Raw genomic sequence first — 25,249 nt, forward strand, 5'->3', positions numbered from 1 at the left:
CCCTGAACTTAGTTCGCAGAGTCCCCATTCCATTCATTGTCACAGATAACTGAGCCACTATTTACGACACACACTCATCACTACTATTCGTATGCGACTTCGCCTCGCGGCTCGTGGTAGCTCATAGGTCAGGTTAGATAACAGATATAAACCTGGTGCGAGCCGTCTCAGAACTGACGAGACCGACCGGGACTGGGGATTCAAACACTGATTCTATTTTCGCAAGGCGCCGCCAACGGGTCGAACGTCGAATTCGACCAAATAATAAAAAAGTTATTTTATTTTTTATTAACCACTCATTTTAGTGTTTCAAAATATATTTCAGGCATCGCCCAAACGATCCATAAAATTTTATAATTTTTAATGCTACTTCAATGCCAGTTTATGGCTCAATGAAAGTATATATTAGTACCTCATAATAATATCTTTCCGACAGAAAACTAAATATATACGCTTATTTAATAAGTCATAACTCATAACCCATTAAAAGTACGCTAGGCAGATACTATGCACTCATTAGTTATTACTATGGAGACTATCAAAGTCAAGAGTGTTCAAACGTTTAGAAAGCACTTGAATCTAAATTGAAATTGGTTTAGCTATTAAGCATTAATAAATCCATCTTACTATTTATGATTTCAATCATAAAAAGGGTTTCTTCAGTTTAAAAAAACTGTAGGTAGGTACATAGAGCCTTCATAGAGCCAACTTACCTACCACAAGCCTACCACAGATACCCATTGAATTAAGTAAATATTTTAATAAATAATAGGGGGAAAGCAGAAAAAAACTCGAAGTATATTAAAGCAATATTAAACAACATTTACCTAACAAGAGAGTATTTGAGCAATCAGAAACAAATCCACATTTATACTTCAAGACGGTGCATAGGTTTATAATAAAGTAATAGTGTTGTAATAGGAAGGCGAGCCAAGGTCCCACGAACAGTTTACTTTGCTGAGAAGCACGTGCTGAGGGATTTATTTATTTTATCAACCGCCTTAGTTTACAGTTTACACTTACCGTTAACAGAAACTATAAGTGTATTAGTAACTAATAACTGTGGTATGTAAACTATCTTAGATGGAGTGTTGCAAAACTTTCCCAAACTTGTTAGCAAAAATAATATAATGGCAAAGTTATCTATATAGAGTAAAAAATTTACATTTTATCATAAGAATTAGTTACTATGTATCTTACATATGAAAATTATTGAATTGGTAAATTGTCTACGGTAAATTGCAAGTTACCATCAACGTGGATGTATAATTTATTCATTATGATTTAAAACGAAGCACATTCTTAGCATTAAGTCATTTTACAGATAAAGCAATTATATTAAATCCATGAATCAATCCTTGTAATACGTAGGTAAAATGATTACGTAATGTATGCAACTTGAGAATATCCAGACTATAGGTGCGCAATCTAGACGTTTTAAGCGTCTGTAATTGAATATCATGTTTATTTCCATTAATGCTTTGCACGAACATTAAATAAGCTATAAATCAAAGATACCGACTCTACTTTTTCCTATCGAATTCAAATGGATAATGAAATGTACCTCCAGGAAGATCCTTTGAAATTGTATCCCTTGAATTGTGATGGATAAATATTAAATAGTTAAATACCAAATAGTAAGTCATTTTGAATATCACGCGTCCATAGAACAGGAGTTCAATAAACATATTAGAAGAACTTCCATTATAATTTTAAGAAAGGGGATTGACATTCGAAGAACGCTTATTCTTGGCCATTCAAAACAACCTTGGCAGGGAAGTTGACAAAATAACTGTTGAATATAAAGATTTGGCATGGAGCCACCACCTGACTATTATGTGGCTACCACTCAAAAGTTTCGTATCATACCTATGTGACTAACTTTTATTTATTGTAACTCTATCATATACAAAGACTGATTAATAAGGATTAGGATCTAAGAGTTATGAGTATAATTTAATAGGTCAAACCGTATAATGAGATCTTTAATGTGATGGAGAAGGTTCCACTCATGACTTTCAGAATGTCTTTTCTTGCTTCATACAAAAGCAATAAGGTAGATAGTAGTTATCATTGGAATATTGCCCATACTGACGTATATTGTAAATGCAAAATACATAGAATGTTCGGTATTCCCAAATCACCGACGACCCAGTTTCTTAAAATAAATCCAATGTCTAGTTCACTTCTCAGCTGACATTTCATAATTGTTGACAATAACAAGGGTTCTTAAGATAAGCAAAATCGTCTATAAGAATAGTCTACTATTGAAAGCTGCCCCTGAAAATTTGAAATAGCTATATTATGTACTGTTATAATGACTGTTATAGTAGCGTTAGCTATAATACTATTAAGTATTCCGTGCGGTAGGTAAGTATATGACAGATATACATATATCAAGCATTTTTTACTTATTCATCAGGCATGAATGTTCATCGACGAATGTAGATGTATAAAAATATTCCTGCATCAAAGTAGAACGGAACTCATAAGACGATTACGTGATGAGCAAATGGACTGAGGACTGAGGAGCAACGTAATTCATTTTTCCGGATCATAATGGATGGGATCGCCGGACGCGCTTGATGCTGTAGCATACTGAATACTGATGCACTTATAAAAATGTATATGCGTTCAAAGTAATAACCCTTATGTATACCAGCTATGTAGGAGAATTGCCTATATTGAAATAACGAAACTCCTTTTTTCAATTAAGGAGTTATAAACAAGTAACAATCACGAACGTTAGTGGGTGGAACGACTTGACTACCTACTATGGAAAGTAAAAAAATACCTAGGTATAATCGGTATAATAAGTTTATTCAACCTATACTTATTCATAAAACTCTATATAAGGAAAATAAATTACTTGTTAATAATATATTTCTGAATACTCACTAAGAAAAAAATTACATTCAAGCTTAAAATAGGTACTCACATTCCATCCCATGGCTTCCACGTAGAAGTCCATTTTCTCTGCATCCTCGGGTTCTGAGTCCGTATCAAGGAGGGTTTCATTGCCGCTATCCGAATCCCTGGTAATGCTGGTCGCACCAACTTCCGTGATCTCTTTCTGCTCCCCATCTTGTTCTTCGACCTCCTTCAAGGGCGCTAGCGGCGTTGATTCCTCTAATGCAGCCTTTTGTGACACTTGTTTCAGTATGGAGCCGAACTTTTCGAAGAAACTGTCATCTACTTCTTGTATTCTAAAAATAAAATAATATGTTCAATCTAAACTTGTTTTATTACATATAAATAGGAAAGACTAATCTGTTATGATTTAGCTAGGTACAAAAATTCTCGGATAATTTTATATCCCAGTGCAACCTGGGCAAAGACAAATGGCTATTATATATTTTTTTTTTTGGAAAATTAAGTTAAAAGTAACTATGTTGCATTATTTTTCAATCAACAATATTTTTAATATTTAAATATTTAGAGACAAATTTAAAACTAGATAAATAACTGGATAATTTAATCCAATAAATAATTAATGCTTTAAGAATAAATATAACGTTTTAAATTTCATTCTTATCAAACTTTTTGTTTTATGATTTATCATCATTCAAATTAGGTATCTATAAAATAATTGATTCGCAATATACACATTAGGAAATCAATATATTATGCAAAGCATATAAATAGGTACTTGAGTCACAAAGAACATACTAGTCCTTTGTTGTGATGTAATAAATTAGCATATCAATTATAAGACAAAGAAATAACAAGACCACAGCAGCTTCAAAAATTTATTTGTTTGTAATAACCACAATGTACACTTATTTAAAAGAAAGTAAATGCAATCTTATTTAACACAAATGTTTAATAAACATAAATCTTTAAACTTATTTATAGTTTAAATTTAAACTATAAATAAGTTTAAACTTATAAAACCAGCATAGAATAACTTATTTAAATTTCAAATTCGTTATGTAGACAAATTAAATTTATCACATTAACCGAACAAAACACAACAATACATTATAATATTTAAAACATTTGCGGGAAATATGGTTTAAATAAATGCAGAATATCTTATGATAAATATAAAATCTTATCCTAAAATCACAATATCATGGAAGACTGGAATGATCACTTTAATTATCTTTTATTAATCAGCTAATGATTACAATGTTTCTACTGAAATGTTCTCATGGAAACCAATTCTTGGGGATATCTTGTGTTCCAACACTGAATACAAAAACATAAAATACATACACACATACATAAAAGTATCAGGAATTTACTTTATACAAAAAGGTGCAAATAACAGAATGTCAAACAGTCATAATTCTTTTCAATAACTACATAAGTTATTTATCAAGAGCAGAAAATAGTGTGTACTTTAAATCAGTGTACTCCTCGGCTCCATGTTTACTTCCCTCTCTACCAATTCCAGATTCTTTTATTCCTCCAAATGGAGGTTCTGCTGCAGATAGCACACCGTCATTAATTGCAACCATGCCAAATTCGAGCTGTCGGGACATTCTAAAAGCTTGGCCCAAATCTGAAGTAAAGACATAAGCGGCCAACCCACTCCTGGTACTATTGGCTATTTCCAAAGCTTCATTCTCAGTCTTAAACTTTAAACACACTGCAACCGGCCCAAATATTTCTTCCCTATAAATGTCCATATCTGGTTTGACATCAACTAAAACAGTTGATTCATAGAATTTTTCTCCAATATCCTTTGCAACTTGTCCTCCAATCTTCACCTTTGCTCCCTTTTTAACTGCATCATTAACTAAGCCAGACACTTTCTTGATCTGTTCCATATTAATTAGGGGACCACATGTGACCCCTTCTTTATGGCCTGGACCCAAGATACATTTTTGACTAATTTTATGTTTGAAACAGTCAACAAACTTATCAAATATTTCTTCATGTATCAGGAAACGATTTGCTCCAACACATGCTTGACCATTGTTTCTGAACTTTGCCAACATTGCTTGCTCAACTGCATGGTTTATATCTGCACTGGAAAATACTATGAATGGGGCATTTCCACCTAATTCTAAGGCAACTCTTTTAATACCTTTGGCGGCCATGCCATACAAAATTTTACCAACATGAGTTGACCCAGTGAATGATATACATCCAACATTAGGGTCCTCACACAATACTGATCCAACAGCGGGTGCATTTTTTCTACTTGATGTAACAACATTTATTACACCCTTTGGTACACCAGCTTCTTCAGCTAATTGAACTGCCGCTAATGCTGTTAATGGTGTATCTTCCGCTGGCTTTATGACACAAGTACATCCTGCTGCCATCAATGCTCCTACTTTGCGAGTAATCATAGCAAATGGAAAATTCCATGGCGTAATGATAGATACTACTCCTAAAGGTTGTCTGGTTACTATTATTTGCTTATTGGGCCATGGACTAGGGATAACTTCTCCATTGATGTGACGAGCAGTGTCAGCAAACCATTCCAAGAAAGAGTTTCCATAAGCCACCTCTCCTTTTGACTCGGCCAATGGTTTTCCTGCTTCAGCAGTGATAATATCAGCTAGATGGTCACTATTCTTCTGACAAATATCAAACCACTTTCGTAGAATACTGGACCTCTCCTTCGCTGAAGTGTCTTTCCATGTTTTGAAAGCATTTGTAGCCGAATCGACTGCAATTTTTGCGTCAGTAGCATCCATATCAGGTATCTCAGCAATAACCTTGTCATCTGCCGGGTTTATAACAGGAAACACTGAATTACTCTTTGCATTCACCCATTCTCCATTGATATATCCCAGCTTCTTCAATAAATGCAAATTGCGACACTCCATAGTTAACAGATGTTTAGGAAGTAGTCCCAAACGAATAAAATTCATATTTTTTTATAACTGGACGTCCACCACACAGTGTTGTTATGATAAACTTGTTTATATAACACCGGGTATGTCAAGCGATAAGATAAATTCTCTTACATCTCTCGATTTACTGTACAAAGCATTGTACGAACAGGTATAGATACGACAATTTATTAATTTAACACATTCTCAAACGGAACTGAGTTATCGAGCGACATACAGTGCGTAATAAAACGAAATTAAATGAAGACGAAAATCGATTGTCAAACGTCAAAGTGACGTTGAGGTGTAGCCCGTTTAACTGACAATGACGTTAGACGTAACGTTCCACTGGAAGAACGTCGCGTTGTTCGAGAAGACAGGTTTAGACTAACTACAATAGGTAATTTATTTTTCATGAGTTGCAAAAAAATTAACACGTATATGAAATAAATAAAGTAAGGCATTTTGTACTTAGATGTTTAAAATTGTCAGAACAGTACGGTGTCAATATATTCTGAGGCAACATTACATTAAAATACCTACTTAGTTAAAATATTATATGCATCAAACCTGTGCATCAAACAAATGCAATACTATATTCTACAAATCAATGCTATACTGTGATGCTATACTTAGCAACAACTTAGCACAATACATATAGTTAGTTACCTATATCAAAATATAAGTTCAAAAGTATGCACAGTATTTAAATTATAATTTTACGTACCCCTCTAGTATTTAAACTTAACCGCTTCACGGCAAAAATAATATATACTTAGTATATATTATAATCATAATCATGCTTAATTGTATATGCATACTTTTTTCTATAAATAGTACAAAATAGTCATTGCAACTCATTCTCTATAAAACAATAATTAATGATTCACAAATAGGAAGGTACATAATTTAAACATTTTTCTATAGGTAAACAAAGCTCAAGAACTTACTGGCTCTCATGCACCTGTTCCTCTGTTGACTTTTGTTGCTGCAATTTTTCGTAAAAACCTTTCCACATTGATTCTTCATCCATTTTATTATTTTACTTATTTTTATTTACGTTAAATAAATACGAGTCTAACGTTTGATAGGACAGCTTCACGGCGTCGCGTCGTCGTTACCATAACAATTTGCGGATATTATGATTCACTGAACAACAAGTCGAGTCATATGTTTAACAGAGCAATGACGTAAACAGAAACTTAACCTCACAGAATCCGCATCGGTAAGTACCGTTTCGTAAGTAAATTGATTCTCACTTCTCACTCCTCATTGCTTGCTTCATCAAACAAATGTCACTGACCTTAACTTTCTCACATATGACCTCAATTGGGAGCGTTAATACGAATTGCTTTATTTTATTTCAAGCGTTAATGCGTCTTAAAACGATTGTTTTGCTTCGCGATACGAAACACGAATGGAATGAAACTGACGTAATTCAAGGCAGTCGCGTTCGCCGGTTGAAACAGACTATAGCACCACCATGCACTAACCAGAATACATGAACGCACGTGCTTTTGTAATAATTATAATCAGTATTCAAACATTGATCATCTACGTGTCTACCTGCGTGTTTATCAAACTTCCTGTTATTTCAGAAACTACCTCCAATGATGTGATCCTCCGAAGATTTTCCTAATGCTTGAAAATAAGTACCTAAATAGAAAGCCTGTAACACAATTTTGAACTAACACAGGCTTTAGTTTTCCCAAATATATAAACTGTATTATTTAAAAAAAAAATTATATTTATCTAATAAAGTAGGTAGGAAATAGCACAGACTAATAATAATATATGTACTACGTATGTAATAGGTATCTTCTTAAAGAAGTCTATAGGAAAAAGTCTATAGATAAGATAAAAATTCATTACCTATGCAGCTTCATATTCTGCCGGAGCACTTCTCCGGCAGAATGCAGCAATGCAGATTTAATATTTTATATTGTATATGGTAGATATATCGTAGAACATGACAATGGTTAATGAGGATGGTACTCATTAGGTATCTAGTTGCAAAGCTGTCTCTCTAACCAATCGTAGCGATAAAATTACTGTAATTCGAAAACATTTATTAGACTGATAGATAATATACCTAACTAATCAAGGCCGTAGGAAATCATTTTTTTATAAAAACAGCAAAGAATTGTACAAAAACCTTGTAAGAGTATAGGTTTTTTAACTAGGTATTAAATTACGTCACGCAAGCTCTGTGAACGTCCTTCACCCGCTCACGCAATAGCATACAATTAAAACTTTTTGCGCCTTTTTTCCCGGTGGGTTACATACTATTTTATTAAAAGGTTCCATTCATGACTCATATTCTTTTATGTAGATGTATAAACTACTAATTAGTAACAGTACAGGTACAGGTACAAATTATAAAACGTTTCTAACTTCATATGAAGCAAAATTCTGTTTAATTATCTAAATGAAAACCAGAATTATTATATTATACACACAATGCCTTTCAGAATGGTTTCCATACAGACTAATGAATAAGTAGGTAATACTTGTATACGTAGTATATTATTATTAGTCTGTGGTAATACCTAATGAAAATAGTAAATACAATATAATATACCTAACTAAATAAACACCCAGACAATTCAAAACAAAAGCGAAATATTCATGATATTTAAAAAAATTCTATTAAATTTCCTAGAACGCTGCAAATGGTTTTCCCCTATTTGTGCAACAGATTTAGGTAATAAAATGTTTTATATAAGTTGTGTTGACTACGTATCTAGTATCTACATTGTCTTGCTAACTAAGAAGATACACAAGATAAATAAGTACACAAAGTGCATTATATAAAACGATCTCAAGGCTATTTTATATAACTTTAGCAAGACTCCAAAATAGAATGTTCCTATTTGTCGCCCACATCCATGTATTTTTTTGTTACCCACAGTCTGCGACACAAGAACATATATTGCATATAACTACTTAAGTAGGTATTATGATTTATGGTATAAAAAATTAAAAAAGCGAAGTGTCGCTGCACACGAGCCACTCGCGACAGCCACAAGCACTGCCACGAGAAGATATATTGCACCAGCGCAGGGGCGTAACTATACCGCCTCATCAACCATATCGATTATACGGGGTCCCTGATCCCTCACGTTATTTGCGATGTCTTTATAAACCTTATGATCCCTCCAAGATATTTAGATACAGGGTGAAGGCATAAAGCTGACAATAAAAACAGTCAATAGGATATTGTTCGGTTCAATTACGTTTCTATTGCATTTTCTTGGATAATTATAACGATCCATTTCGCAAATTTATAAAACACAGTAACAACAGCCTTTTAACTTACATCCTTGGGCCGTACGTTACAGGCAATTATATTATTCCTATATAGTTTTTATTTCATTCATAGTTGTAACGTAGCAAATGATTGTATTTACTTAGATATTATCCTCGTAAGATGAATAAAAAGATGACATTAAATTTTAACAGTGGCATATTGATCAAATTCTTCTATTATGGAAACAAATGTTTTCTACACATTACCTAAATTAAACGAATAGACTCGGTAAAAGCATAACTAAAGAAAGATAACACAGCTCAACAAAAAAACAATTTTTTTTTGTTGCCCTAGATATTTCTACAGATTTATATATTTCAAGTACCCAGTTTGCGAATATAATCATTAAAATTATTAAATAGGCTATTTGACAGTATAAAAAATAAATTACTTTTTTGTGTGATCCATATTTAAATAAGGTTTTTGAAGTGATTTAAATTAATAAATGATATAAATAATAACTTATTTATTTATAAATCGTCGAGAAAAAACATCATATTTTTTAAAATTACCACGTGACCGAAAACATCCATGATTGGCTGCATCTGCCATGACGTCACAGCGGCGTAAATAACAAGTGATCCCAACGTTTACTCACGTCGTTGCTGAATTTCACTTTTGGTTTTGTTTCTTGTTTAACTTATTTCTTGTGATTCAAGGTGTCTGTAATCAGTTTTGTTCTTTATGTGTTATTTTTGTTTGTCATGGAACCTAATTTCGAAAAAGCAGACAGTAGAAATCTACCTAAAGTGGACGCTATAATGGTTGGCATGTTCTTTAAAAACAACCCAGATTTTTACGCTCCTGAATTGAGAAATGTGAAAACAGCGACGCAAGTTAATATTTCAATCGTCATTCATTACCTTTTTAGTTATATGTACCTACAAACATGAATCACAATAGCACAATAATAATTATGAAGTATACATTTTTTAGGTTATGCCCTTTTTTTTTCATTTCAGCCATCCAGTTTATAGGATTGACGTGTTTGTATTGATTATTTTCAATATCAATACAAACACGTCATCATCAATTTATATACATATATCATTATCTTACCTCAAGCAGGTAAGTAATGAGACGATTTATACTATATATTGCAAATAAAATAAACTGCCTACTAGTTATTCAACACTATACTTACATCGAAGTGGTCTTCACAAAAAAATATAAATGTTTTAATCGATATATCTAATATCAATTGGATTTCTGCGAGCTAACTGCAACCACTTTCTACGCATTTTTATATCTTTTGGATCACATATAAATAGTTTGTCAGGGGTTTTAATAGTTGTATTTCTGCATTCAGGTACTACACACAACCTATAAGAACTCATTTTCTGGTTTTTAAACAGATTAACTTAATTATACTATAATTAAAACAAAAACGAACAATAAGTACTAGGAGCAAGTTGATATTTACGCCGCTGTGACGTCACCATGGTCGCGAGACGCCATATTCTTCAAAATTGTGTTTTGGCGGCATATTTGAATATCGTGTTTTTATTTTCCATTTTCTCAATGATTAACTACAAAAAATTAAGAAACATGTGTTTTGTGTGCTCTATAAACGTATCTTAATAATTTGAGACAGTTTTCAAAACCTTGTCAAATAGCCTATTGGCTCTAGTTTTTTTTTTAATTTGGATTTTCATATATTAAAATATTTTCTTACGGCCCTTCAGAATACGGGTTACTAACAACACCAAAAAAATAAACACGTTTATTTTTTTGGTGAATAACGTTTTCTGCACATTTATTCCCTCAGACATAACCCTATTCTATAAAACTTACTGTAGAATATCAGAATAATAAATGGTTTCTGTAAAAAAATCATTTTTATGAACAACAATGTTCGGTTTTTATTGAGTTGAAGAAACCCAGTAGCAACTAGCACTTGGTCAGCAAAGCGGATAGGTATACGAAATTCCCTTGAAGTTTTTACTAATAGAATTAGACAAAGCAAATTCATTAGGAATAATTAAGAATTTAGGCCTTTGAGGGTATCTAGAAGTATAAGAAGAATACCCGACGGCCCTACATGACGGGCGTGTCGAAAATTGATAAAATATGAAAATTTAACAAAATTTTATAACTGATGCTGAATGTAAATTATGGAGAGATATAGTATTGGTTAATTTGAGGTAAATTTAAAACACCAAATTATAAAGAAATTGCACAACAGTTGTTAAAAAACTTCATTATTTCATGAGCAAATACGAACATAAAGCTACAATTTCCCCACAGTCTCCTGGATAGATATCCAGTAAATCTGCAAAATTTCTGTGAGAAACAGGAAGAACGCATCGAAAAAGAAGTAAAAATTATGGAATAAAGGTATCAGGGTATATGGGATCGTCACATGATGGCAGATTACTGATGGTCCATATAACAAAACTATTGTCGCAAAATTAACTAAGAAGAGAAGCTTATAAAATCTATTTCCTTGTACTACTTCATAAGTTTTAATGATTTTTCTCTATTTTAAAATCCATTTGAGTTAATTAAATACTAAAACAAAACAATAATTAAAACTTTGTAATAAATAAATGATGTTAAACAAATATACCTTCTATTTCATGCTGCGTTTTATTGAGTCTAATAAGAAAATTAGGATTTTAAAAAAAACTAGAGCCAATCTACCAAAACCATTATTAGTTTTATATACATATGCATTAAATTATTCGAAACCACTTTCAAATCCAGGGCAACAAAATCATTGTTGACCAGTGTAATCTATCTATCTATTATAAGGGTTGATGTCTTGTGGTAATATATTATATGTATTAAAAAAAACAAACCATTAAAATACCTACCTCGAATCACAAATCACATACTGGTCATTTGTGATATGTCCTATAATGATCATTGATCACAATGCAATTAAACTGCAATAATAAATAAACAATTCCAGGAATTCTAACAATAAGTAGGTAACATTTTTCTCAGTATCATAATGACATATCATATCAAAATAATATCATAGGACTGAGGAAAATGAAACTAATATAGTATCTATACGTACTTATATTAAAATCTTGGAAAGTCAAAACGTAGTACATAGAATATTTTTTGGAAAATAGTACTTGGGGCGTGATCTACAATTGAAATCGTAGGTAGGTACTTGATAGTTGATAATATAGTTTTTAGAATTTTTGTTTGTTTGGCGGTATATCTGGCAAGACCACTTTTCAAGGAAATTCATATCAAACACTACCTCAAAGTTACGTCTACAAACAAAATAACGTAAACATCTACGTAAAAGATACAGCGGCTCTTGCGGAAATTTTTCGACATTCGCAAGGGACTCTAAACCTACAGGGTACTACCACAAAGAATCTTAAAATTTTGTTACAAAAATTAAGGAATAATTGTGAAAAGTATAGATTATCTCAATTTTTTTTATATTGATCTTTTACAAGGTACATATTATATTATAAAGAAGACCGGCCAAGTGCGAGTCGGAATTGCGCACCGTGGCTAACGTAGGCTTAGGTACTATAAACCGGAAAAAAAGTTTAGTTTGTGAAAAATATGGAACAAAAAAATAAATAGGTACTTTTATTTAATACAAGGCAAAAACTTTAAAACTTGGTGTTTAATTTCTCTGTTTGCAATGTAATTCACGCACGAATCATTCTTATACTGTTTCAGTTCCTGAATCCTGATATAAGTTACTGTTCATTCATAAATAAAAATATTTTAGTGTCCAAGGTCAGAGGATCAAGTGGATCAGCTTTGAGCGACTGGGTAATGTTTTCATTCGATGTAAACATTCATAAAATAAAACCTAAAATGTATTGTACCTTAGATGTACATACTTTTAATTATTACAAGACAATGGTTTTCTTTCATCAAAAAAGTCGATATAGTTGAACGACCTTCACGGTTTAGTAATATAAAAGCCTCAACAGTTACGTATATTGCTTCGTTGTTGCACGATATCTTATAAAATAACGGAATTTTATTTATCAAGTGTTTCAGTAAGAGCACATAGAAATATTAGGCACCTCATTTACATCCTCGTACAACTAATTAATCCCTCCACTTATTTATATATTTTTCATAATATAGCTTACTATGAATACTTCATTAAAATACTAAATTACTAATGTCTTAAACAGGAAATGATTCGTGCATCTTTAGCTTTTATCTGTAGACAACTGTAAACAAAAGTGTATCAGTTAATCCAGATGCAAACACTGAGCCAACACTTATGTCAGAGCTCCAGTAAATATGATTCATTCTATATTTAAAATTTGCTGAGGTTTTAGCAGTTTCCTGATAAAATAACAAAGGAAAATGTAACTACTCTTGACAAATAAAACAATATCTTTCCCAAAAAAAATCCCTTGAGCCTCAAGAAAATCGCAATAGAGGTAGTTAAATATATTATGTTGCAGTTTTTAAAGTTCATAATTTGTATAAATCTTAATATTATAATCTGTTTTACTAGTTTTAATTGTTCACATAAATTTAGTTTGAGAAGTTGTAGCAAATCATTAAAATGTACTACAAATTATCTATAATCACCCAAAAACTCACTTGTTCCTGCTCACAATCTCTTTCTCAACTAAACTCTTGAACACAAACTTCCACGGATCTTGCACTATTTTTCGATCCATTTCACATAATATATTTTTATGAAGACTAGGTTAAAATTACTCAAAACTTCAGAAATAATTATTATGTACAAAACGTCGCCAGTTTTCAGGCTGCGCGTATCACGTTATGCCGGCGACTGGCACTTTAGAGATCCCAGTTCAAAGCTTTGTTTGTGTTAGCTTCACTGTATACTTCAGTTTTTAGAGATCCAAGGCTACAAGGAAAATCACCTATTGTTTATTTTATATAATTACAAATAAGTAATTACTTACTTTAATGTACGGTATATTAATAAAACAATGAGAATAACGCCACATAATAAACAGGTATGTGCTTAATTAGCAAATTATTTTTTTATATGTACGGAATCAGTCGTAAAAGATAACGTTACATTTTTGCTGCTGGTATTGGTTATTCCAACTTCTTGAATGTGAATCATGATATAGCGTGGTAAGACGTTTTTGAAATAATAGTGTGGGAACTGGGAACTTGTAATGAGTATGGGTACTTCCGAAGCACAGCCAATGTACTATACATTTTAATCTGCTATAATGTAATAACGATAGTTTAATACGATTGAAATATAATCATTTCAAATCATTGTCACCAAATAAATAGTCACCTTTCACCCATAATTAATTGCCGCAAGGACCATTATATTAACCATAGAGTCACAAAATGTAGTAGTCCTTATTTTGAAATGTTCATATTTAAAAATGCATGGGTGATGGGAACCAAGCAAGCTGAATTTTGGACGTAGCTTTAACAATTACAAGGAAAGCTCTAGTTCAAATTCTCGTTTTTTGCAACAGCTCTCCGTCCATACAAATTTCAACAATGCTCTACAATTTGGTCTCCATACATTTTAAACTAATTTATTGTTTTTCCAGGCCTAATGACTTGACTTATACATTGTAATTATTTATCATGATATAGTCAAACGAACATTAATTCATGTATCTATTTACATAGGTAGATTTGATTCTGGTTGGATTGCTGACTCAGAATCATACATTACCTAAGGAAAAGACAATAAATTTGTTATGGAAAACAAACCAAACCTATGCTACTTTTTATTTTCTAAATTTAATGAAATGTTACTTGAATATATAAGAGACCTTACAACAAATCATAATTCGTATAAAATAAATGCAGAATTCGTAAACTAGATAAAGGAGGCTATTCTCTGGCTGTGCTTTAGTTAAGTAAAAACATTTTTTTGTCTTGCTGTGATCTATCTATAAAAATCTAGTACGTTATTTCAGAGTTCAGAGTATTTACAAATCCTTGGTGATTCATTGCTACTGCATTGAGTAGGTCGACCATTTATGTTGGATGCCCACAATACAAATTACAAGATTGGTATGACTTATTGTGATGCTAATAGCCAACTTATTGTGTGTAATCTTCATATACACGACTGCCATCTTAAATAACGTCATTATTTTCTTTAACTATATATATTTACTGATAGAGTAAATAACTAAAGCCTTAGTTACAGACTACGCTAGGTCACTCAAGACGTAAGTACCTACCCAGTACCCACCCAAGGCGAATTTTGGTAAAAAAAATATGAGATAATTTTTTAGTGTCTATAGCGTTAGTGCAGACTGCAGACACCAAATGAGGTCACAGAGAATATTCCCTTCTTGTGATTTGACTAAGATTGTTGTGGCTTGAAGGGGAAAACCCTTCATTGGCTCAGAAAAACAATATTCGTTTACCAACTGTCATAATGAAATTGATTTCGAAGCAAGTTTCGTTTGTTTCTTAGAAAATATCTACTATACAGGGTGTCCCAGAAGTCGACGTCAAGCTGAAATTTTCTGACAGGTATTGCCACACCAGTTATCAGAAAAATTAAAAAAAAACCGGCCAAGTGCGAGTCGGACTCGCGCACCGAGGGTTCCGTAAAATTTAAGGTTTTCGGAATTTTTCCTTTATGTGTGCTATAAAACGTTGCTTCATGCCAAATTTCAAGATTCTAGGTCGACTGGAAGTACCCTTTAGGTTTTGATTCCCTTGCGAGTGTCGAAAATTTGCGGCATAAACGGCTGTATCTTTTGATTGCGTTGGCTTAGAAGTTTGATTTTTTCACAGCTTCAAGGGACAGTAGACCTGAGTAATTGATATAAATTTCAGCTTCATACCTCCACGCGTTCCTGAGAAAAAGGGTCTTGACAGACGGACGGACGGACAACAAAGTGATCCTATAAGGGTTCCGTTTTTTCCTTTTGAGGTACGGAACCCTAAAAATTAAGTCATATACCTATTTTTGAAGTAATGGATTTTTTTTCATTCCAGAAAATGTCCACCATGCGATAGTTTTTTCATTCCTGTTGTTACAAATATTTACTTTTTGCCAATTTTTTTTCTCTTACGTCATCCCAACAAAACCTTATCCTCTCGATAGTGTTGAAGGCATACGCGACAGTCGTCTGCAATGCGCTGAAATTGATCTTGAATCTAGACGCACAATGACGTAAGATAGAAAACGACAAATACTCCCTCTGGGATTTATATAATTTTATCTCATTCTTAGAATAGAGATTTCGATAGATAAACATATTCTTATGATCTTATAGGTCTTGAAAACAGCCAATCAATTAAAACCGTTATCGTAATTTTAAATTCGGAAAAAGTTTTATATCATTAATTTTGTTAACCACGAGAAGGCTCTCAGTCGTATCGTTGAACTGGAATGCAGTTTAATGGAGGTTCAAGAGGATAACTCCAAGCGGCTATGCAATTCATCCAACAGTCTTTATGGTGAACTGGTTGAATGTGGACAGTTAAGTGGCTTTGAAAACAATAAAAAAATCAAGTTAAATTCACATAACAAATTAAAAAAATATCTCAAATTAAGTAGGTTTATTAAGCACACAAAATCAGTAATTAAAAATAGATTTTCATTAAGAAATGTAGCACAATTGCAAACTAAAAATAAAAGCCTTGTGAAAGAGTTAGATAGATATCATAGGGACTTAGAACATTATAAAATGATATATGAAGTGGAAACTACTGAACTAAAGGAGAAAATAGACTCATTAAATGATATATTACATGACCTCAACCAAAAATATTCTGCTGCCCAGTTACAAATCAATGAGCACATAAAAGAGGCAGATTACCTTATAAAGTTAAGCAATGAAAATATGGATCGTTTCGAGTCTCTAACCAATAACTATGTATGTAAGTGTTCCATAAGTGACAAGGAGCAACCGTCGCCCCATAAGCCCATTGACTGCACTGACATGCATAGTATTCCATCCACGGCAACAATTTCATCTTGTAAAACAAAACATCTTTCCATGCAGGAAATTATTGTGTTGTCAGATAACATTGGTCAGGGATTTGGCGCTTTGCTTAACAACTTAGGGCATAAAGTAACTAATTTTTGTACTCCTAATAGTTCATTTACATATATCATGAATTCATTAGATAATTTTAGTTTTAATGAAAATAGCATTGTTGTTATATTATATGGAGATAGTCTTAATCTAAAAAAACATGACATTGATATAGGATTTCAAAAAATGTTGAAAATTAGTAGTGAGACAAAATGCAAATTTATGTTGTGTACATTACCATATTTGCCTGGTTTGACACAAAATCAATATAGATTTATCTATAACATTAACTTAAAATTATATAATTTAACAAATCATCATAGTGATGCATTTATATATTTTGACATAAATTCATGTACAAAATCTTTTTGCTTGACAAGGAATACAGTGTATCTGCCATTTAGATATAAGAGAGAACTTGCTATGTTAATAGCATATAAAATTATTAACCAGTCTGGTACATGTTTGGTATCAGACCATCGATCTACTATAATTTTATGTAGTAGTAATTATATACATCAACCGAGGTTAAGTGTTGACGGACAAACTAGCCCTAAGCTAGATTTAAACTAGTATGTAAGACAACAGCTAAGCAGCCTTTTTCCATTGTACATCAAAATATTCAAGGCTTGGCTAGCAAATTATTAGAAATAGAATTATTTTTAAATCATAATAGTATAAAAATATTTTGTGTAACAGAACATTGGCTTAAACAATGTCAGTTGTTATTAAATATTGATAATTATAAATTAAAAAGTATATACTATAGGGCACATGCTATTCATGGAGGTTCTCTTATTTTTGTACACAATAGTGTTAAATGCAAAGAACGAACTGACATTGTAAGTCTTTCTGTAGAACGCACCATTGAACTGTCCTGTGTTGAGCTTGAGCGTTATATTATTGTTTGCGTATACAGACCTCCTTCCAGTGACTATAATATGTTTGAGACAGTCATGGAAGAAACATTAAAGCGTTTAGGCAGGAGTAAAAAGAAGGTAATAGTATGTGGTGATTTTAATATTGATTTACTTTCACACACACAGACGGTAACACGAATAGTTAATTTGTTTCACTCATTTAATCTGTATAAAGTTTTTGATGAACCCACACGAATTACACCTACTTCTGCAACTTGTATTGATAATATATACTGTGATTGCAACTGTCTAGAAAAAAATATCCTCAATATACTGACTTCAGATCACTGTGGCCAGAAAGTAGTTTTGGAATGGGATTGCATACCTAAGTTTAAAAGAATTAATGTTAGGCCTATAACTAAAAAAGGCATTGATAAATTTAGAGATAATATTAATAATAAACTGCCTAACCTGAATGATCAATCCTTTTATAATAATCCTTGTGAAATGTTTACAAATCTTTTTAATTTAGTTCATAATGAGTTTAAAAAAATATTTAAAGTTAAATCTTTAAGTATCACCAAGGATTTACCATTTAGTCAATGGGCAACACCTAGTATACACAGATGCAGGAACATTCTATATGAGTTATATGGCATGAAGCAATATAACAAAGACTTGTCATTCCATAATTATGTTAGAAATTATTCAAAAACTTTTAAAAAAGTTTGTTTCACTGCCAAGTGTCTATATGTCAGAGATAAAATACGCAACTCTGATAACAAAGTTAAAACTGTTTGGACAATTATTAATGGTGAAATGGGCAAAAGCCGGACAAATAGTACCATAAAACTTGTAAATGCTGGCAGGGTAATTGACAAAAGTGCTGATGTTGCGCTTGCTTTTGAAGATTTCTTTAGTAGTGTCCCTGTTAGTATTACTAAAAAATTAAATTCATCATCAGTGCTTGCGGAGTCCTATTTGGATTTTATTAAATAAAGTTCTTGCAATAACCAAATACATATTTTTTATTTTTTTTTATTTCAATAACCATGTACGTACACGTTTTATCCGGTATTACAACAGGGATTTCAACTTTGTGTTATTTAACATTATTTCCTCGTATAACGGGTAGAACAAATTGCTAAGCAAGTTCGTATGTAATTAATTATAATTCGCTCCAGATCTAAGAATACACTGACTGTGGCTAGACCAGATAGCAATAAAAATCTCTTATATATGATTATATCTAATCCTGATAGTACCTGTACTATAAAACAACTGTTTTAACAACAAATAAATCATTTTAATATCAGCTATTATGACTTTTACTATACAAATTTGCAGTTTATATGCCAGTGATTTCATTGAACGTTTTAAGTTTCTTGGCGCCACATTATCTATGCACTTCAAAGTTGTACTTACTTCAAACTGAAATATCGCATTTGGCTAACAAGGAATGACTTCCTAGTATAGATATAGTATTTTTATGACAAGATAGTGATTGGTTGCATTTTAACCGCTTTTAAAAATAGAAAACGTTTTTCGAATAAAAAATTGTGTTTGTGATTCTCTATGATTATTTACATAGGTGTTTATGTGCAAAAGAATTGTACATAAATTTTAATCGTAGTAGGATTTCCTTAACCTTAGAACAATGGAAGAGTTAAATCGATTAATATTTACCAACTTTACGTATACGGTATATTTAAATAACCCACGCAGTAATTTCCCTCCTTTTTAATTATTAAAAATTGAATTAGACTTAGTCATGGTTTCTCGTATGAACAGGTTTTAAAATATACTTAGATGATTCTGATAAATAACCCACAAGGAAGAATACGTCATTAAGGCTTCACTTACAAAACTCCAATAGAGAGTAACTTAATTAGTCCATTGAAATGTTACATTTTTTAGCCCTAACCTTGCGTTTTTTAGAGGACGCAATTTTGTTTTTTTAATATGTAGGGGGGGTCAGTGTGAAGCTAAAACCAAGTTTGTGGGGTCGCCACCCTTGTCCCACGGCCGCCATCTTGAAAATAGCGGTTGAAATAGTTTTAACGATGTATCTCTTAAACTATTTATCTGATAAAAAATATCGTTAACATTATTTGTTGCAAATTAAATTCTCTACAACTTTGGTGCAGTAACTTTTCGTCGTAGAACTATAAATAAAAAAGTTATAAGCGAAAATGTTCAGAAATTAGAGCCATTTATATTTTTCAATAAAACTTTTTTTATCATTTTACGAAGAAATGATATCAGACCATTTTTGTAGATTGTTTTTCGAGGAACAACTTTTACGTACAACATTTTTTCATAACGTCAATAACTAAGGTTTTACAGCGCTCTGGAGTGAGTACTATTTTTCAGTAAGTACTCTTAACTATACATATATGTATTGGCTATTGGCTCTTTTCCCATACTCCAGAGCAATAGAAGCACACTGCAGAACATTTCAGACCTGCTTTTCGACGTAAAAAAAGTCGCGCTTCCAGACTAGGTGGTGGGGAAAAGATAAAGATTATAAGTAATTAATTATTAGTGATATTGCAAAATTAATTATTAAAAATATTATAATAACAAAAAAAAAACAATTACTGATGACAAATTATTATTAGTACACACATAATATAAGTATAGTGTATAGTTCAGAGTACTGAAAATTAGTACTCACTTCGGAGCGCTGTAAAACCTTAGCTATTTACTTAATGAAAAAATGTTGTATATAAAAGTTGTTCCTCGAAAAACAATCTACGAAAATGGTCTAATATCATTTCTACGTAAAATTATAAAAAAAAAAACGTTTTATTGAGAAATATAAATGGCTCTAATTTCTGAACATTTTCGCTTATAACTTTTTTATTTATAGTTCTACGACAAAAAGTTGCAGGACCAAAGTTGTAGAGAATTTATTTGCAACAAATATTTTTAACAATTTTTCTATCAAAATAATAGTTTAAGAGATATATCGTAAAAACCATGTCAACCGCTATTTTCAAGATGGCGGCCGTGGGACAAGGGTGGCGACCCCACAAACTTGGTGATAGCTTCACACTGACCACCCCTACACATCAAAAAAATAAAATTGCGTCCTCTAAAAAATGCAACCCCAAATGTAACTTTTCAATGGAGTAAATCTGTGCCCTAACTAAGTTTGGGCAATGTTAGGGTGATTCCTGACAAAGTTTCGAGAGTATGCGAACGTCGAACAAAAAATTTGGTATACCTATAATAAAAGAATAAAAATAAATTACGTAGGTGTGTACAATAGTTACATTATTTTAATTTCTATTAGGGAAAAATTACATAAAATCATCAGGCTCCATATTATTCTCCCGTGTAAATTAGAAAAAAGTCAAACAGAATCCAACAATAATATTTCCAAAATTATAAAGGAAGGTAAATATACAAATACAACATAAAAATGTACTCAGTAATATCAATTTTCATGAACTATCAATTCATACTATTATTAATATTATAAATGCGAAAGTAACTCTGTCTGTCTGTCTGTTACTCAATCACGCCTAAACTACTGAACCAATTTGCATGAAATTTGGTATGGAGATATTTTGATAGTTTGATACCCGAGAAAGGACATAGGCTACCTTTTATTGCGAAATATGTACCACGGGCGAAGCCGGGGCGGACCTCTAGTACATATAATATATATTTCAATAATATTAAATATTTTTTCGTTGTAAGCGCCATCTAGTAAATCGCGAATGCACTACTTGATTAAATCCACACTCATACTCGAACCCTGCGAGCATAGATACTATTTCGATGATCGATCTACATAATATTAAATGCTGTGTTAATGATTTTAGCACAGGCATATTATGTATTATTACTTAGTAGTTAAACAATATTTTGAAACAATATTTTATGTTCTCTACAGTCCGTTATATTCCATTAGAATTTAGATGTATGGGAGACCGTAGGTCCCGTAAGGTCAATAAACCATAAACAAAGACATTTCTTTCCAGATACGTTTCTTCAATTAACACTTTTTATTCGCTAATAACTCTATTAATATTGTTAGAAAATATTTATGGTAGGTATAGTATATTTATAATACCACGTATTCTAAATGTTTTATACTATCGCATAATTGTACTTCATAAAGACATCATTTTGTAGGTAATAAACGCTTGCAGGAAATTGCATAATTTTGCCGTGTTTAGTTAGTAAGTATTAAGGAATGCGTCCTTCACAACAGATGTACGGGTGCATAGTAAGGCAATTAATCTCAACTGGAAACTTACCGGACCTATTAACTACTTTCCTAGTACGTAAGATTATACCTTATCTATGCAACTGACAACCGCAAAGATATATTATGCTCTGGATCGAATCAATTTGTAAACAAAGTTAAAGAGATAAAGAAAAATAGCTCACTTACTTTGTTTGGTTTGGCGAAGACTTTTTTCCACGCCATCGAAGTAAACATTCGAACGTACTTTTACGAAACGGTGGCTTTAGAGGTTTTAAAATTTTCCAACGTTTTCTTGCATCTAAAGTTTTGTCCGAGCTCACAGAACTAGTACTTGCAATGTCGGGTTCTGAATTGCCTTTCTTTAAATCACTAACACTGTAATTTGAACACTTTTCGAAATCAATCACTGACACTGAATCACCCGCAGGACACGTTTTCCTGTTCGATAACGGGGTAGAGGTCGCAAAATTCGTCCTATATCTTATTTCAACACCACTATCACCAAAATCGGATATGTCCAAAATATCTTCACTAATACTATGAAGTTTTGGCCTCGTAACTGGGGTTGGTTTTGTATTTAGTATGCTCTTTTCTTCAAAATTCTTACTCTTCATTGTTCGACTGATATCTACAAAAGCCGTTATATCCTCGCAACTTTTTGTGTTATATTTTGATATATTAAATTGAGGTTTAACTGTCGGTATGGGGTCAGGAGGATAATCCATGACACCAATTCTGGCAAGATTATCTTCACTTTTGGAAAACTTGGATCGCAATTTCTTCTGCCTGGCAGGTCGGACGGGTGGCTCTTCAGGACACGTCTGCAGTATTGGATGTCTTTCGTTTGTCCTTTTGGCTTTAGAGTACTTTGCGATAATTCTATTAACTTCAGCACTGTTTTTGCGTCTGTTAGTGTGTCGTTTGAAGTTGAGTGGTTGCTGATAAGACTCGGCCACGCTTATGCCCGCGACCCGGGCTGACCTCTCTCGCCATTCTGACACTTTGTCTTCGATCAATCGCTGCAATTCCAGCGCTCGAGTTACTGTTCCGAACTCGGGCATTGTGGCTAATTTATTTATTTCTATGATTCTTAGCTAATATCTATATTATTATTTATGAGTTTAAGAACTCCTTGAATTGTTCAACAGCATATAATCGGGACACTGAAACGAATGAAAATAAACTTGAGTAAATAAATGTAAAAACTGTAATGACTTCAAATGGCTAGTTATCAACTACAAAGTTAATTTAATTAATGTCCTTTTGGAATGACTAATCACGGCGTTATTTAACAGAGGCCCCTTTGTCAACGCGGCTTATGTCTTCAAATGATAAGGATTGTAGTTTACCATATTTTTTTTTATTTTTTAACGAATTCTGAGTAGGTAGATGAATATTCGAAAACACTATATAGATAAGAAATAAAGTAGACTGTATTGTTATTTCTCTGTAAACTAAAACTCAAATTCATAAATCGTTACTTATTACAATTTACACTTTCACCTCGAAATGACGACCAGAATCTCAATCCATATCATCACATTTTATGAGATCCGGCGTTTATCTTAGTAACTATTTTATGAATAGAAAAATACGCTTCCGTTTGTGTAATACGCACGATTCTTAACCATTAGAGGATGTAGGTATTTATTGCGATTTCTATCCACGAAGCCTCGAATGCCCTTCCCAAAATTTTAACCTACCACCTACATCCTCCGGTGTCAATGCCTTACTCTTCAATATTGTAGTTAAAATATTAAACTTGATGTCAAATGAACAATTGGAGCTCTATGTAAAATTGTTTACGATTGGCTGCGATTTTGAACGCAAGCCTATTTGCCCCCGACGATTTCATTCATATAAATTTCACGTTTGACGTTACGTACCAACTACATAATAACATTTTCAATATTTTAATATATGGTAAAGAATTTAATTTACCTATCTTCATTTAACACAACCACAAGTGGTCAATGTTAAGTGGCGTAACATAATAGTGCGATGTTTATAATTTCTAGAAGCACTTAAATTTATACACAACAGTCAACAGCTTGTTAACGTATACTGCAATCTGGGATGCCTTGATCGATAACATTTGATAAGAACATATCGGAGAGGAGATAATAGAACCGTATTGTGAAATATAATACGTCATCATACTCTCGCTGTGAGTTTGAAATAAATATAACAGGTACCTACATAATTAATAAGCTAAATGCATGACAGGGTGACTCTTACATTATTACATGTATTAGTTAGTGTGTTATAATTACTTTTTATAAATACTACATAGGTACCTAGGAAGAAAGCTATTTTACGTATATAAATAATAGTTGTTATGATATTTTATTATTGTCTTTGTATATACCTACGTAATACTTACACACTGATAAAGAAAGAAGATATAAATAATATATAGAAAACCATGGGATTCTATAATAAAGTTACGTAATTTTGTAGAGACGCTCGGTTGAACATGTAGGTCTACATGTTTCGGAAATCTAATCTAAACAATGTCTTTTCTTGTGTAAGTGAATGATGCACTTTTAACGGTTCTCCTTTTTTAAACTGGATAAATTTGACCGCAATTCGTGAAGGTAATTAGCTCTATATATTGAGATATGTAACGCGATTTGAGGATAGCCTGTGCCCTGTATATCTTCAGAAAGCTGACAGAAAGCACTTAGGTGGATTTAAAATAGCTATGATGATGCCAATACTGTTTTATATTTTTGTAAACATAGTATAGAAACTCTTAGTACTTATTGATAAATATGTATGTATTACCGAGCCTGCACTATTTCGTAACAAAGAAATGAGAACTTTATCATGCACACACCAAACTTACTTCTAAGCTTTTGTAAATTGACTTATACCTGTATTAAAAATATAAGAAAATTTTGTAAAATACTCACTTTTTATATGGGCGAACATTTCTGCGCGAACAAGTTAAGCTGTCACCGCACACAACTGTAAGACTGGTTCACTAATCACAGTCATCGCTAGTTTCCGTATAGAGACTGCGAAGACACCCTTGCGTATTCCGCCAGGCACACTCCACGCGTGTGGCTGGCCCACGTGCAGATTCCACAGTGAACGACGCGTTCCAG

At 32.3% G+C, this 25,249-nt stretch overlaps 2 protein-coding genes across 6 annotated transcripts in view; both read right to left on the bottom strand.

The window, feature by feature from the left end:
• Positions 1-25,249, bottom strand: part of stac (C2 and C2B_Munc13-like domain-containing protein staccato) — a 39,677-nt gene extending 14,428 nt beyond the window's left edge. Inside the window, exons 1-3 of one of the 5 annotated variants that reach the window (XM_090109726.1) lie at positions 25,055-25,249; positions 22,326-23,302; positions 2,939-3,206 (exon numbers count right to left, since the gene is read on the bottom strand). In XM_090109726.1, coding sequence (XP_089965852.1) covers positions 2,939-3,206; positions 22,326-23,200 — 1,143 coding nt within the window. In that variant the 5' untranslated portion in view covers positions 23,201-23,302; positions 25,055-25,249. Of the gene's footprint in view, positions 1-2,938; positions 3,207-6,742; positions 7,256-13,647; positions 13,835-22,325; positions 23,303-25,054 lie in introns of those variants that run through there. The other 4 variants (XM_090109722.1, XM_090109723.1, XM_090109725.1 and 1 more) reach the window with 4 other exon arrangements.
• On the bottom strand, positions 3,736-6,044 carry Ssadh (succinic semialdehyde dehydrogenase). The gene has a single exon (XM_090109353.1). It carries the CDS (start codon positions 5,829-5,831, stop codon positions 4,314-4,316), a length of 1,518 nt encoding a protein of 505 aa, XP_089965479.1. The 5' UTR covers positions 5,832-6,044; the 3' UTR covers positions 3,736-4,313.

This window comes from Colias eurytheme, chromosome 14, assembly GCF_061535395.1.
Source record: "Colias eurytheme isolate Ceu_HAF_F1 chromosome 14, ilColEury1 Martin Lab GWU primary, whole genome shotgun sequence".
In the NCBI taxonomy this organism is placed as follows: Eukaryota; Metazoa; Arthropoda; class Insecta; order Lepidoptera; family Pieridae; genus Colias; species Colias eurytheme.

Excerpts from the sequence above, each read along its gene's own strand:
- Ssadh (XM_090109353.1), bottom strand. The coding sequence starts at position 5,831 with ATGAATTTTATTCGTTTGGGACTACTTCCTAAACATCTGTTAACTATG.